The sequence below is a fragment of the Tauraco erythrolophus genome, chromosome 10 (genome assembly GCF_009769465.1).
Source record: "Tauraco erythrolophus isolate bTauEry1 chromosome 10, bTauEry1.pri, whole genome shotgun sequence".
NCBI lineage: Eukaryota > Metazoa > Chordata > Aves > Musophagiformes > Musophagidae > Tauraco > Tauraco erythrolophus.
Window position 1 is genome coordinate 33378871 of NC_141474.1, and position 14944 is coordinate 33393814.

Genomic DNA, 14944 nt, shown 5'->3' on the forward strand with positions numbered 1-14944 from the left:
CTTGAATGTCTCATTTATAAATAATACAGGGTGTGAAATTTGAAGGTCACAGAACACAACCTGAAAAGAAACCACCCTGAGTGACGTTGGGCATTCATGGCAAAAATCTTTCACAAACCGCTTCCCTTACATTGGATTTTTTTTATATAACCTCAGTGTGTGCAGTGAGTATCTGACCATTATACATAAGGTAACTATATATAATAACCTTTCCCTGGCTCATCCAGCTATCTTTGTTTATTTGAAAGATTGATAGATCAGAGGGTCAAGGGACGTGTTTTATTGTAAGTTTCTGTTCCAAATTTCCTGACATTTTTGGTTTAAAAAAAAAAAAAGACCTTTAAAAGGCACAGAAAGGGCTAATAAGAACCAGATCCTAAAGTGATGCTATGTCAAAATGTCAAAAATAACAGCTTTTCTTTGACTCTACAGCATTAATCTTAAGGCACATACCTTTCTGTGCACCCTTGTTTTAATAGCTTGAGTTTTTGTCCGTGGCTCTTTACTGCGGAGCAGCTTCTAAAGTGACAACAAAATCCCTTGATGGTTTTCAGTAGTTGGGTTTATAGCTGGATGTGGACGTTTGTTTACCTATTCCAAATCACTTTTTTTGTGATAAAGTTTAGAGGCTTCCTACTTGTGCTATAAAACTGGTTCCTGAGTAAAGCCAAGCTTCATTTCCCCTTGCCAGATTATAGTGTCAAAGCTATCACCAAGACATCTGTCCTTAAACCCAAAAGTTGACTCATAAAAGGAAAGGCAGATGTGAACTCTCAAATGCATATTAAGAATTCACGTCGGCGTGAAGGGCAGTGAGTTGTCCAGTTCCTCTCCAAAAGCAGTTGGATTCAAGTGTTTGGAAGTCTGTGGGCATCTGTGCTCCAGTTTCCCTCCACAAGCTCTCCCTCCCCTATGGCCCGGGGCAATCTCTAAGCTGCTAATTAGCAGAAAGTAGCCATTAATTGTGAGAATCCCAAATACAGTGAATGTCACACGTGGACATCTGAAAAGCCGTGAAGCCTCGGGCGGTGGTCAGTCTGTTTCAGTTCAGTGAAATTATCCTCAGATGGCACTAAACCCTCTAGATAGCTCCTGGGAAGAGAAAGCCCCACGCACAGCTGCAGCGTGTATCCCAAATTGAGTCTTGCACGTACACATCGCTGCGGAAACTCGTTTGAAAATAAGCTGGGCAAGCAAAGGCAGTAGAGTATTTCCTTTTGTCCCAAGACAGTTAACATTGAATATTTCCGCGTGGTTGTCTGGACTTCTTTAACTCTGATGTTCTTCATATGAATTGCCAAATGATGGGTTGAGTGCGGTATCCCTTTCCTCCCACTGTCATTCCTCTACTTTTATTCATTTAGAATAAGTGAAATTCCAGCTGGGAGTCTTCCTTTTGCCCCTTTTAATAACAAGGATCTGTTGGTCAGACCCACAGATCAGACCTGCCGGGAGTTGTCTTCCTTTGTGAGTTGTGGGCAGATCGAGCAATCGATGGTTAATCCTTTTTCTAACCGAGAAGGATGTGCTCTGTCTTTGGCCACACTTCAGTAAGAGATCCTGCTGGTTCCTATTCCTACTGGAATAGCTTAAAACTCAAGTTGTTTGCTTGAAAGAACCAGCAAGCCCCTCCAGCGTGGTCAGGCAGGGTGGGCTCTGGGTTGTTGACTTTAGAGAAAGAGAAAATATATGTAGAAATATAGAAATATATAGAAAATTTCCAATGGTCAAAGCTTGATGGTGGTGCCAATACATGTGAGTATGGGGCCTGTCCAGGTGTATCATCAGACTGGGCTGACTTGGATAATCCAAAGCTCTGAATGAAGGAAAATGCCCCTTTCCAGACTAGCATTTAAAATTGGACAGACCATGTCAACCCTCTGATGTACTTAACAGGCTCCTTCCCTTCAGACAACTCTTTAAGTTACTGATCACTAAGCACATCTGTCTGGCAGTCACTGACAGACACTTTTTGCATCTCTTTTTGCCAATGTATGCTATGACAAAGAATCATAGAATGGTTTGGGATGGAAGGGACCTTCAAGATCATCTAGTTCCAACCCCCCTGCCATTGGCAGGGACACCCTCCACTACACCAGGTTGCTCAAAGCTCCATCCAGCCTGGCTTTGAACACTTCCAGGGATGGGGCAGCCACAGCCTCTCTGGGCAACCTGTGCCAGTGCCTCACCACCCTCAGAGGGAAGAATTTCTTCCTTAGATCTCCCCTCTTTCAGTTTAAGGCCATTTCCTCCATGTCCTATCACTACACACCCTTGTCCAAAGCCCCTCTCCAGCTTTCTTGTAGCCCCTTTAGGTACTGGAAGGTGCTGAAAGGTCTCCCCTGAGCCTCCTCTTCTCCAGGCTGAACAGCCCCAACTCTCTCAGCCTGTCTCCATAGCAGAGGTGCTTCAGCCCTCGTATCCTCTTTATGGCCTCCTCTGGACCCTCTCCAGCAGCTCCATGTCCTTCTTGTGTTGGGGGCCCCAGAGCTGAACGCAGAACCGGTGAGCTGCCAAACCTCTTGGTACAAGAAGAGAAATGCAGTGAGCAGTGTCTGTAAGACTGATGTCTCAGCTGCTTTATCCACCCCGGTCAGGTGGTTGCTTTACACACTACAATGCAGATTTGAACTTTGAAATCCAGAATTAATCTTATTCTCCAGTCCAGTAGCTGGAAACGGTGTCCCCACAGCTGTAGGTTTTGCTTGAGAAAAGGTTTGGAGATGTTCCTTTCCAGAGAAGTGTGTTGTTACACATCTATAATGGGAAGTAACTCGGTATCCAGGTCTCTCTCTTACACCTGGATTAAAGCTGTTTTCAGACTTGCAACAGCTTGAACGGAGACTTTAATTTTAGCTTTTCTTTGAATAGTCCGAGAGATCAGAAGGGCATAAAGGAAAGGATAAATGAAACAACAATTCTTCTCATAAAATGAACATTTCAGGGTCTAGTCCTGCATCCCCATCGTGCTTTAAACACCTAGTGAAATCAGAAACACATAGCACACGCAGTGCTCGGAGGAAAAAAGGTCTCACTGTGGCCAGCAAAATCCTCCTCCAAGCAAAGAGGGTGTTACTGCTCTAAGATGTGTCTTTGGTAATTTAAGATAACCATGTGGTCACAGAGGAGATTAACATTCCTTGGCCAGAGAGGATGAGCTTTTATTTTGAAAGCCACCTGGGTTCCACTTAAAAGTAGTGGAATACTTCAGGATTTATTACGGCCGGGCAGGCTCCTATTTAACAATGTCAAGGCGTAGCTGTGGAAATACACACACTTTTCTTCTTCAGAGACACGCAACGCACTCCGTTTCGTCCTTGCACAGCTGTTGCTGTTCTGTAACATCAAACCAGCCAAGAGCTTGGCCATGAAGGATACCTAGCGTTTGGATTTTGTATGCAGTGTCTCCAATTTATGCGCTTAGAATCATGAAGATGACTTATGATGTGTTGTGTTTGCATTGGCAACGGCTCAAAACCAGAAATATATTTCAGGCTTGGCTTTCCAGATATTATCTCAAGTCATTTAAAAGTTCATTATAGGGCACCCGCTAGTGCTGCTATAGTAAAGGGGCTGTCAGCATTTTTCAAGGGTTTATAACTCAGCCATTAAAAAAAAAAAAATCTCTGTGGGCTGAAACTTGGCATTCAGGGTCTAGGCCCAGCAGTAAATTGTTTTTACAAATTAAAAAAAAATCAGTTTGACTATTATTAAATTATAGGTGGGGTAAATTTTATTTAGAACTTTTTCAGGCCGTTCTCCCATACTTTTGTAAATCAGAATGTTTCCAAAATGTTTTTATAGAGTGCTACTCTGAAATACGGACCGGCTTTTGTTATGTTCTTGAAACCCTGAGATTTAACTTAAAATATAATAACAGTGCTTATCCCAGCATAGCACTTTTCACCTTCAAAGTGCTTTACGAGCATTATCTCATTAATGTACATAACAGCCTCCCCATGATGTAAGAGGGATTATTATCCTCACTTTATAGCTGGAGAGAGTGAGCCAAAAGGTTTAAGGCTGTTTTTAAAAGGTCTTAGTTGCACAAATCCCATGTGAGCTTCGATTGGCTTTGGGTGTCTACTTCCCTTTGGCTCTTCTAAAAATCACAACTGAAGTGATTCACCCAAGACTACTCAGAGCCAGGACTGAGACTCAGACTTTCCAGTGACCAGTGCCATTAGACTGTTTAATTCTCCGAAGCGCAGTAATTACTTTGTACATACGAACCATCATGTTTCTAAGAAATTATTCTTTAGGTCGGAGGGAGCCAACTGTGGGCATCTGGGGAGCTCCTTGACGGCAGGGAGGCTGTCAAATGGAGCATGGGAAAATGTGACGTGTTGTAAGACCATGGCCATGCCACACAATGTCTTCATCGTGTGTGCAAGCAGTGGGTCCATCCTGTTTCATTAGCCCTGTTCGCCTCCTGCTGAAAGCACAAAAGGAGGATTTACCCCCGTTTTTCTTGGCCTTTGGTCCCAGAAGGAGGAGGTGGCACGTGCTGGTGGCACGTGACCTGGCTGAAACCTGGCTGCGGGCAGGAGCTGTTTTATATTTTCTTTCCATAGTTGTTATTAAAGGGAGAGGATGGTGGCAGTAGCTTTGGGAATTTGATGGGCTTTGGTAGGTGAGATTTTGGACACAAGTATTAAAAACAAAGTTGGGCTGCTCTTCGGCCTCTCCATGCTGGGAGAGGGCAGCAATGGATGGCTTTTCTGCGTGCCAGGAGAGGAATGCTCATAATTTTGTACGCCTCAGTAGCAGTCCAAGGTTTTTTGGAAGCACTGTTAGACCCTCAGCTCGTTTTCAATTACAGAACTGCTTTATCTATGAGAAACATCTTCTCATGAACCTTCCAATTGCTTGAAACTTGCCCTGTTTAAATCTCACCTCAGGTGATCCGCTTGATCTGGTTTATGAGTTGGATGCAAAATTTACGGATTTGAGGACTAAGCTAAGCTAAATTTAGCAGATGCATTTTTTTTAAAGTATTTCTGTAGTAGTTCATGGAGGAAGGTGGAGAACACCTAGAGAAGAGCCAGAAGCTGCTGATGCTGCGAGATTATTTCTCTTTGTACCTATAGAGAAGTTGCACCATAGCTCTCGTGTTACAGCCATACTTTTTCGCTGACTTGCTGTTGCTACTGATACTTTAAAATCCTTCTCCAGCCTTTGGAAACCTACCCTACGTCCTCACTCCTTCATTTGCCTCTCCTGTATACACAGGACCTTTAAAATACTGTATTTGCTGTGGTGTTTGTCAGCAAGAACATCACAGGACTGAGGCCAATCTGTTCGCTGACCGTGTTATACTGTAGATGTCTGAACCAGTCTTTGAAATGTTATCAGGAATTATATAAACGGCTGCGGTGTAGAAATGTTACATTGGATAATTAAGTGCAGTTATCCAGTTCCATGCTATTAGTGGGATTTTATTAAACCCAGATTGTGGAGAGAACCCAAGGATACGTGTGCTGACGTTATGCGTCCCAGTGAGGTTATTAAGGCAGCAAGGCTGAAACGTTTCTAGTCTTGCGACGAAGCATGCGGAAAGGGCTCTGGGGAGCCACAGGGCCAGTCCGACCCCCCTGGAGAGAGACATCGAGCCCTGGTGTCTGTCTTCACTTCTTCTTTACTCCATACGCAGATTTCCTAACTAATCGGATCCGTGGGAGCAGAGGTAAAAGTAGGATTTTTTTGCTCGGTGTCATACGTGCGCATTAAAAGGTTAGTTGATCAATGAAAAAAATAATTTGTAGGCAGTTCCTTTGTGCTAAATATTTATCCTAATGGCTCCTCAGGACCAAATGAGAACTGGGTTGAGTTGTATAAAGGGCTGTGCAAAGGCAGGGTGAGTATTTGCTGAACAGATTAAACACAAAGGAAAGAGATACTGATACACTCAAAACATAATGAAGGGAGTAGCTGGTGAAGACATGATTAAAGTAAATAATTAGGGAGGTGAATTAGTTAGGCAAGTTAGTTGCCTAAGCTGGTTTTATACATGCTGGAGATTGTTTTCATACTTTTAGGCAGGCCTGTTGCTGGAGTTAACAGTAAAGGTGCCTGAGAACAGTGGAGCATCAGCAGCGCGGCACGAGTTGACTTACGGAGAGGCTTTTCTGCCCTCCCGGCAAGAGCAGGAGCCAAATGTAGCCTCTGGAGTTCTCATTCCGTGGCCACCCTGCTGAGCCAGCCCATGGATGATAATGGGTTTGGCCACTAATGACCACCGTTAAGATTTGAACCTGTGACACGGAGATGAAAGCCTGTGTATCCCATTCCCCGTACCCAATCCATCTCGCTCTCTGCCTTTAAAGGATTTAATTAAGTGTTGAATGCAGTTAACTAGAAATGGTCCTCTTCCTGCACGGTGCAGAACGAAATAGCACTTGACAGGAGAAGGCAATGCTCACAAACGGATTAGAGGAGATTAATTTTGCTAAATTTTGATTTAACATTCTCTGTCTTAACAAAGGAATTCTTGATCTTCTGCTTCCACCTATCATGGGACCTATTTCAGATTTAAGATAAGCTTTAGTGCTTTTAGCAAGTGAAATACTGAGTGAGAAAAAAGTCATCATCTCCTAGGTATGATCCTCACTCCTCATCTATGTGGTTAGTGCTTACAAAATCATTGGCAACACACTGTCTACACTGCTCCGCAAATCAATTAAAAATGGCTCTGAGATCGCCACTTCTGAGTGATTCATTTCATAAATTCCCATATTTTGTGGGTCTTAACATAAGCAGGGGCAGATCTGCTTAGGCAGAGGCGTCAAAATGAGCAGCCGACTTTCTGATACATGTTTTTCAGGTTTATTGGTTAGCAAAAAGGAAAAACAAAAAGAGAAGCAGTGTTACCTTCTTCTTCTGTGTTGAATGAAGCCAAAGAGGATGATGTTGAGAAAGTAGAGAGAATCTGTGGGTGTATGAAGGAAGAGAAGTTGTTAAGAAATACAACATTATTACAGTGCAATGGAAATTCCAAAATGTGTTCCTTTTATTGCCCTGCAAAACTACGTGGGACCCATTGCTGGCCCTGAAATATCAATTGACAAGTATTATCGTTTTCTGCTCAACCTGATAGCCACCTCCTTTGTTTCCCTTTCAAAGAAAACCATGAACTTTCTTTGAAATGACATTTCCTGAGCTGAAATTCTCTGTTCATCTTTTTTACGTATCAGATTACTTCTTGACGCTTGATGAACCCATGAATAACATAACCACCACCCTTGGCCAGACCGCAGAGCTGCACTGTAAAGTCTCCGGCAATCCTCCTCCCACGGTCCGTTGGCTGAAAAACGACGCGCCGGTTGTCCAGGAACCCCGGAGAATCTCCTTCCGTGCCACCAGCTACGGGTCTCGCCTGCGAATAAGGAACCTTGACACTACAGATACCGGCTACTTCCAGTGCGTCGCGACGAACGGCAGGAAGACCGTTTCTACGACCGGTGTGCTGTTTGTAAAATTTGGTAAGTTTTCTCTTTTTAAAGTGTTCAGGCTGTTGCTTAGAAAAATAACTGTGGAGGAAGGTGTGTTTATCCACTGAGAATGAGTGCTCTGATGTAGTGGTATCATCCACTGGTCTGATTCAGCCTGTTTCTGGGATGGCAGCTTCTCCTCTCTGCGCGTTTGCTCTTTGCTCAGCGGAGATGCCCGTGTTGCCAGCTGTAATGGTGGCTTTTGCCATATAAAAGTCTACTGGAAGCAGGTCTGAAACACAGAGGTCACTCAACAGCAGGGTTCAGTAATATGCTACCTGAGTGGATTCAGTCCAAACGAGAAAAAATGTTTTACTCTCAAGTGCTTGAGTGACCTCCTTTGTCTCTACTAAGTGAGAAGTTTCAGCTTGCGGTATAGATTGGAGGCATGTTAGTGATATATGTGTATATACACCTGTCAGGTAAAATAAGCAGTTTTTCATCAGAGTTTATGTTGAGATGATTGCCTTCAGAGCTGATCTTAAAGCTGTGAAGATTCCAAACAAGAAACAGGTTTTGTGTGTCTTCTCCACCTCCACGTTCAGAGGGAAGTGGTTGACTGAGATGAAGATGTTTGCACAGAGTCCTAGTTAATCCTCTTAGGAACTGGGCAAATAACACTCAATGAATGATGTATATCATGAGTTTCGTAGTCTTTTTTCATAAATCTCCCACATTTTCTGAATTCTAGTAAGAAATTAATCATTAGATTTTCTCTCAGACAGTTGTTGTCCCTTAGCTTGTATCTGAAATGTAGGAGATTTTTATCTGAGCCATGATTCTTTTACAGACGCTCCTGTTGAAAACAGTGAATGTTTTTCTTTTTCTGACTGGAACAATAGTTAATGTCACAATTCAGCTTCTATAACAAATGCTTGTTGGTGTGAACTTCCCTGAAACCTGCTGCAGCCGACTCCGTTCTGCGCTGTGTCGGTGAGCATCCACTCCAGCCCGCTCAGCCTGGCCAGCGGTTGCCAAAATAGAAGCACCGAGCGCGGTAACAACAAAAACTCTCTCAGCCAAGACCTGCTGAGGTCAGAACAAATTTGATAAATGCACCTGAATCAGGCCCTGATAAATCATGAAGATTGATAGAGGGAAATGGTGCTGTTTTCTCCCAGTTGTAGTTACAACATGCTTTTGCACAAGCCTCCTGTGGTTTGCTGTAACCGCTGCTGCGGTGGCCCGAGACGCGGCTGAATTGCAGGATGTCTCACCTGTTTGCTGTCCTCCTCTATGGACAATCACTGCTCCAGGATAGAATCATAGAATCATAGAATGGTTAGGGTTGGAAGGGACCTCAAAGATCATCCAGTTCCAACCCCCCTGCCATGGGCAGGGAAATCCTCCACTACACCAGGTTGCCCAAAGCCTCATCCAACCTGGCTTGTCTTTGGTACCAAGAACCCGTGACTCGCCTGTTAAACTACAAAAACCCCATCCAACATGACAGGCTGTTACTTTTATCTTTTAAAAGGTTTTCGAAAGCTTCCTGCTCGCTACCTCCCCATAACTCATCACGCTGTTTTTCTTCTGTCACTTTTGCAGGTCCCCCGCCAACAGCAAGTCCAGGATCATCGTAAGTTGTTTCATGTCTGTTATGTCGATTCATTAATCTTGCATTTCAGCAGTCAGAAGTTCGTTTTTCATTTTGTGTGACGGGAGCACTTTTACATTCCACTTTAAGTCAGATAGCATGGTAATTTATTGTAGCTGAATTATCTGTCTCGTAGATATATTTTCATGTTACCATGTCAGCTCCTATTTCTTTTACTAGAGTTCTTAATTTCCAGTATTGGTACCTTTAGATCTTCTGGCGCCATCAGTCTTTGAACTGATTTCAGTGTACCTACAGGTATGTGTAGAAACTGATCTTCATACATGTCACAACCCAATCTGGAAAGTATTTGTCACTATAAGTAGATTTTACTACTTAGGGGCTTCTTATTCTTTTTAGGGGGACTGGTGGTCATAAGCTGTATCTGTATCTATCTGTACCTGCATTAGTAAGCTGTCTTAAAACTGAATTTTTAAAGATTGAGTACGTGGGTGGGAGTAGTGACTGTTTTTACAACAGCTCCCTGTATCCTGGAGCTCAGGTTTGGTTCCTGCTGCTGGGTCCGGACAGTTGCCATGTTGTTGTATTTTGGCAGCGGAGCTTCTGTCTTTGGTAGCTTTTGAGAACGCGTATTTATCTTCCCCTGTAATTCCAAGATATGTAATCAAACTTGCTCACCTTTTATAGTCCCTTATTGTTTACGAGTGTGATCTTCAACTGTTCTGAAGTTTGAAATTAATTTTGTGATAGCGTGTCCAGCTTAGTCACATGGAACAGTACAGAAAACCCACCTTTCCTGGTGAGGGAAGCTGCACCATTAGAAGAGAAATACAGTACCAACTAAAACATATAATGAAACTATTAATATGATTGCAAGGGATGCAGAAGTTTGGGGATATGAATGTTCCTGACTGTCCTTATAGAAGATCGTTTGCAAAATATTGCAGAGGATATAAATTAGAGGAAACATCTGGCCACAAAAGGACATGCTAGGATGCCCTCTAATGGAACACCACAAAACGTGTGTTTCATCTTTTCTTTTGAAGGTACCTGACATGAGGTTACTGAGATTGTTTGGAAGGGGAGCTCTTTGCTTGGCCTTGAACTCCTTTTTGTGATTGCACTGTTCTGGGGAGGAAAGCTTCGCGTTGCTGCGGGCGGTGGGGACCGTTGTGCTCTTTATTAGTTGGGAGACTTAATGAGTTGAGAAGAGGTGAAAATTAAGTGAGACTTCCTCTTTAATACTTGACTGTATAATTGTACCTTATAAATTTGTAACCGAAAAAAAAGATATTTAATCACACTTCATTATCCTGGGAGGCTGGGGGCTCTGTCTGGAAAGAGGTCACATTGTGCTAAACATTGGAGAGAAATGTATCCAAAGAAACGTGGAGAGGGATCTCTGTTTTACTGAACGGAGAACATTTACATTCCTGTAGAAGCTAACCAGATTTAATCTGTGAAATAAGAGAACCAGGAAGGAGCTTATGACAAAGAAATGATAAACTTGGAACTCCTACTAAACATGAGTGAAAAAAAGGTCCGTGTGCTTTGTCCTGAACCTAGTTTGTATCTGCTGCTGGTGACACGAGTGCAAGAGCCTTACAGATAGCAGCAGCGGGTTAAATCCAGCTGTGTGAAGCGGAATTGCCGAGAGAAGTTGCGTGTTGTGGAATGCAGGAGGGAAATTACCTCCAAATCGGTTCCTCACTGTTTGCTGTTCTTTCCACGCAGACACTACCTGCAGTATTGTATAGCCTACTCATGCGTCGCCTTCTCGCCGTACGACTTGGCAGACAAATCTGTTGCTATGAAATTAATGAAAATTTGGTTGGAAGTGCCTGTGGTAAAAGTGATCCCACATTACATAGCAAAGTGGTACAGAAAAAGTATTTGAAGGAGCGCTGGTTGAGGGCAGCACAGGGGAGCAGAGCATTTTGTACAGCTCTGCTGTGTTTCCCTGTCGGAAAAACAAATTTATTTAAGTTGTTCTAGAGATTAAAACATAGTTTTTCCGGTATCTTGACTGCAATTTTCTTCAAATCTGAGGAGAACCTGGAGCCTACTCCATGTGAGAGCGTTCAAATGCATCAGCCCTCAGACTATGATGTTGTTTCGTAGTCTTGTTGCCATTTAGGACTCCTCATTGCTATTAGATAAACAATAGGAATAGTCATGAGAAATACCTGGTTTTATCTGTGAAAACTAACCCCATCTGTGCCAGCCTCAATTTGCAAGTTCCAGAGCGATACATGTACTCCGCGGTCGACCTCTCTTTCCATCTTTTGTGGGAATCCTATGGGGAAACGCTTTCTTCAAGGAATAGTCCTGGAAGCTGAGTCAGAAAATATCTTCCTGCTGTTTCATCAAAAGTTAAGGCATTGCTCCTGGTGCTTCGATTAAACTGGCTGTGGGTCCGGGGGTTCCGCTGATTTCGGTTCCCCAAAATGCGTTCACAGGAACCCGCGTCCCTCTTCCCGTGCTGTGCCGGCTGAGCACGGGTGCTGCTCCCATCAAACGGACACTTACCATGCGTCATCACAGGGACACATCATGTTATTTTATAGTGGTTAAATGAAAGCTAAACACGGAAAGCACTCTGAAGGATGTTGTGGAAATGAAAACTCGTGCTTGGATAGCGCTCGTGCCTTATCAGCGTGACTTTCTTCTCCTATGATAAGGCAATGAACAAAATTGATGGCAAGCAGCAGCCTTGCTCAGTGGGTGTGCTTTTCCCATGTTGTCTTTATCAATCTACCATGAGTGGAAAGTTCTGTTCATTTAAGGATTTAATTTGAGGATCATGGTTTTTTTAAAAAAAAAAAAGCCAGACGCTCAGCACTTTTTCGCCACATAGTTTATAGATGCAGAGTTCTGCATTGATGTGATGGCAGAAGAATAGATGGGCCAACTGTAGCTTAAAAATGAAAGGGTTAAATGGATGACTTCTGCAGTGCTAGATAACAGAACAATTCATGTGTGTGTTGTATCCTTATTCTTTCTGCTTTCCCTTAAGCACTGTTCTAGTTTGCCAGAGCCAAAAGTCTGATTTGCACATCAGTCTGAAGCGAATGAAAGAAACTCCAGGCGAGACACACGAGTGCAGTCCGTAAGGAAATCGGGAAACCATGGCACTGCTGCAGCGTGGAGCACTGCCTGACCTGAACGTCCTTCCTTTGGCTCTTGGCGTTTGGCAAAGGTCAACTTTAAAGCCCTTATCTGCAAGGCCCTATCTCCCTTCATGTGCTCTGCTGCTCCACGTCTCTGACACAGCGTGGGGAAGCTTTTGTTTCAAAAAACCACCAACAACCTACACTCCTGCTTTGTAAATAAATCATTACTTTATCTTTGGTTTTGCCGGAAGGTGCTGTAGATACAGCGCCAGCTACGAGCAGCTCGGTGAGCCGTGGGGAGAGTGCCAACGCCGCCGTCCGGATGCGTGCCCAGGGGCTGGGCGGCTGCGCCGGCTCCAGCTCTTGAGCTGCTGGAATAGTTTCCATAAAGTGGATGGTGTCAAGGGCACCTCCACACCAGGCAGGACTCGGGGCGGGGGGGGGCCTCTTCTGGCAGATAAGTGGGATCCTGCTGGCTCCTGGTGTAACAGGCCACCACCGACTCATTTAGCCCTTTTTTTTTTTTTTCCCATGGAATGCAAACTCAAATTGAATTCATTGACTAATTTAAGGAAGATCAAAGAGAAATTTGCTAGTTAACTCTTCTCCATCACATCAGTGTGTGCTTGTGCATCGCATGTTTCTGTACGTGTGTATCTCTTGTACACACATATATATTCATGGCTGTAGCCATCACTTCTAAAAGTTTGCTGAAAGACCATAACTTTAATGTTATTTTTGAAGTTCCCCTGCTTTACATCACTTTGAAACTAACTTTTTATCCATCATCCATGGCAAAGTTTTGTCCTTTAAGGACATAGAAGTGTATATCTTAACGTCAAGTCTCTCCACTTGCTACAGAGATCAAAATCAGAAAGGGCTGAGGTCAGAGCACAGCAGATTCCCAGAGATGACAGAATTTAATGTAACAGTAGAGATACTTTGGCTTGGAAAATGGTTGTGAGCCCAGTCTTTTCCATTATTATTATTGCCCTTTTTTTCTCATTCTGTATTGTTTCCTCTACCTGGAGCAATGGCTCTGTGCTTGCCCTGAACTTCACCCACTCCAGGAGAAATCCTAGGCACAAGCCACTGAAAGCAGAGGAGGTGGAACACATTTGCACATTGTTCGAGAGCTGCCACAAGAGCTAGAGTGGGAAAGAAAACAAAAATGCCTTTTTACGTGGTCCAGTCTATAAACAAGCTCAACAAACCCTACTGGGGCGTAGTCCAGTGGGAAGAGTTCAGGAAAATGCTCCGTATATTCTGTGTTGGAGCTGTAAAAAACCAATTTGTTGTGTTTTGAGAACATTTCAGAAAGGCTTAACCTGAAGGTGGAATATTTCACTCAACAACTCAGACTTAGGACTTTATTACAGTGGAAACATCGGAAGAACAGCGTAGTTCCTTTTGGAAGTATTCTGTAAGTTAGCAAGACATGGTGGTTTGGTTTTTAGAGGAGAAGAATATCTGGCTCATCAACATTACTGCTCTTGGATGTGTGGTGGTTACTGGGCACACAATGGTGTGAATGTAAATCAGACTGGATGTGTATACCATGGGCTGGCACCTCCTGAGTAGACAACATTTACAGTCCTGGTGTCAGTATTGCTCCTGAACAGTCCTTTTGTTCTTAACAAATCCTTCTCTCCGTACGTAACCTAAATATGGCATTGTTTTGTTCTTTATTTAGCCACTGGGAATGGAGAGAGGAGAGGAGGAAAAGAGGACAGGAGAGCGCTGTAATTTTAAGGGACATTTGATTCATAAAATCAAATGGGGCTTGTGATTCTCAAAAATAGCTTGCAAGGCTTGCAAAACCACAAACCCCACAGGATTCTCCTATCCTCTTTTCCAGTGATAAAGATTTTTTTCTTTCTTTTCTTTTTTTTTTTTTTTAGTTAAACATCTGGGGTTTTTTTTAGTAAAGCAGATCTTTTACACAGTGGCTCAGTGTGGCTGGATGTCAGCATGGTTCCTTCAACGAGAAAATGTGTCACCACTGGCCAGCATCCAGGTGACGCTTGGCCAACTGTGTATTTGATTGTGGATTTCAAAGAGCAACAGAGAGACCTTCCCCTTTTGGCCATAGAAGCTAAATTTTATAGAAGAAAAAATGCCAATACAGAGACAAGAGTAGATTGACTGGAGAGCCACAGCAGCAGCATCCCAAGACTGACCTTCCTGCTGCTGCTGCCTGCCCACCACCGCTGGCACCTCAGGGCTCCTGTGCCCAAGTTGGGCACCAGGCTTGACCCCCAGGGTCTTGGCGAAGGAGATGCATGGATTTCCAGTCCTGTAACATGGTTTGTGGCTGTCACAGAAACTTCCCTCAGTGTTGCTTAGTGACGGTGGAAATTTTGAAGGAGGATGGAAGGTGAGTCCCAGGAGTTTTGTTGCGGGATCTTTTACAGCCCTACTGCGTGTTGGTGCAACAGCGTGTGCGGCACGTAGGGCCTGAGACGCAAACTTGGAGTGGGATATTCTGCGTGGAGGCCAACATAAATATATTTGTGCAAAAAAATCGTGTGGGATGAAGTCTGAGTGGCTGATGCTGACAGAAACCATGTTATGTTCCGTTGCATTACTTCATACGAGTGCAAATAATGCTCCCTTAGTTTTGCCAGGGTCTGAGAGTCAGGTTATCTGCTGCGAGCATGCCAGTTGTGGAAATGAAATGTTTCCAGGCAGAGCTGGACTTGTCCTCTTCACTGGCTCTTTGATCTGGTGCACACTTATCTGTGATGCCACCGTCTCACCTTTTCCCTTGTTCCGATTATTCT

The 14944-nt window shown here is 43.7% G+C and overlaps 1 protein-coding gene across 1 annotated transcript in view; it reads left to right on the plus strand.

Moving 5' to 3' along the window:
* The window catches only part of ROR1 (ROR family WNT receptor 1), a 173215-nt gene that overhangs the window by 125291 nt on the left and 32980 nt on the right, over window positions 1-14944 (plus strand). The window contains exons 3-4 of the mRNA XM_086617361.1: window positions 7194-7481; window positions 9039-9069. Coding sequence (XP_086473487.1) covers window positions 7194-7481; window positions 9039-9069 — 319 coding nt within the window. The remainder of the gene's footprint in view (window positions 1-7193; window positions 7482-9038; window positions 9070-14944) is intronic.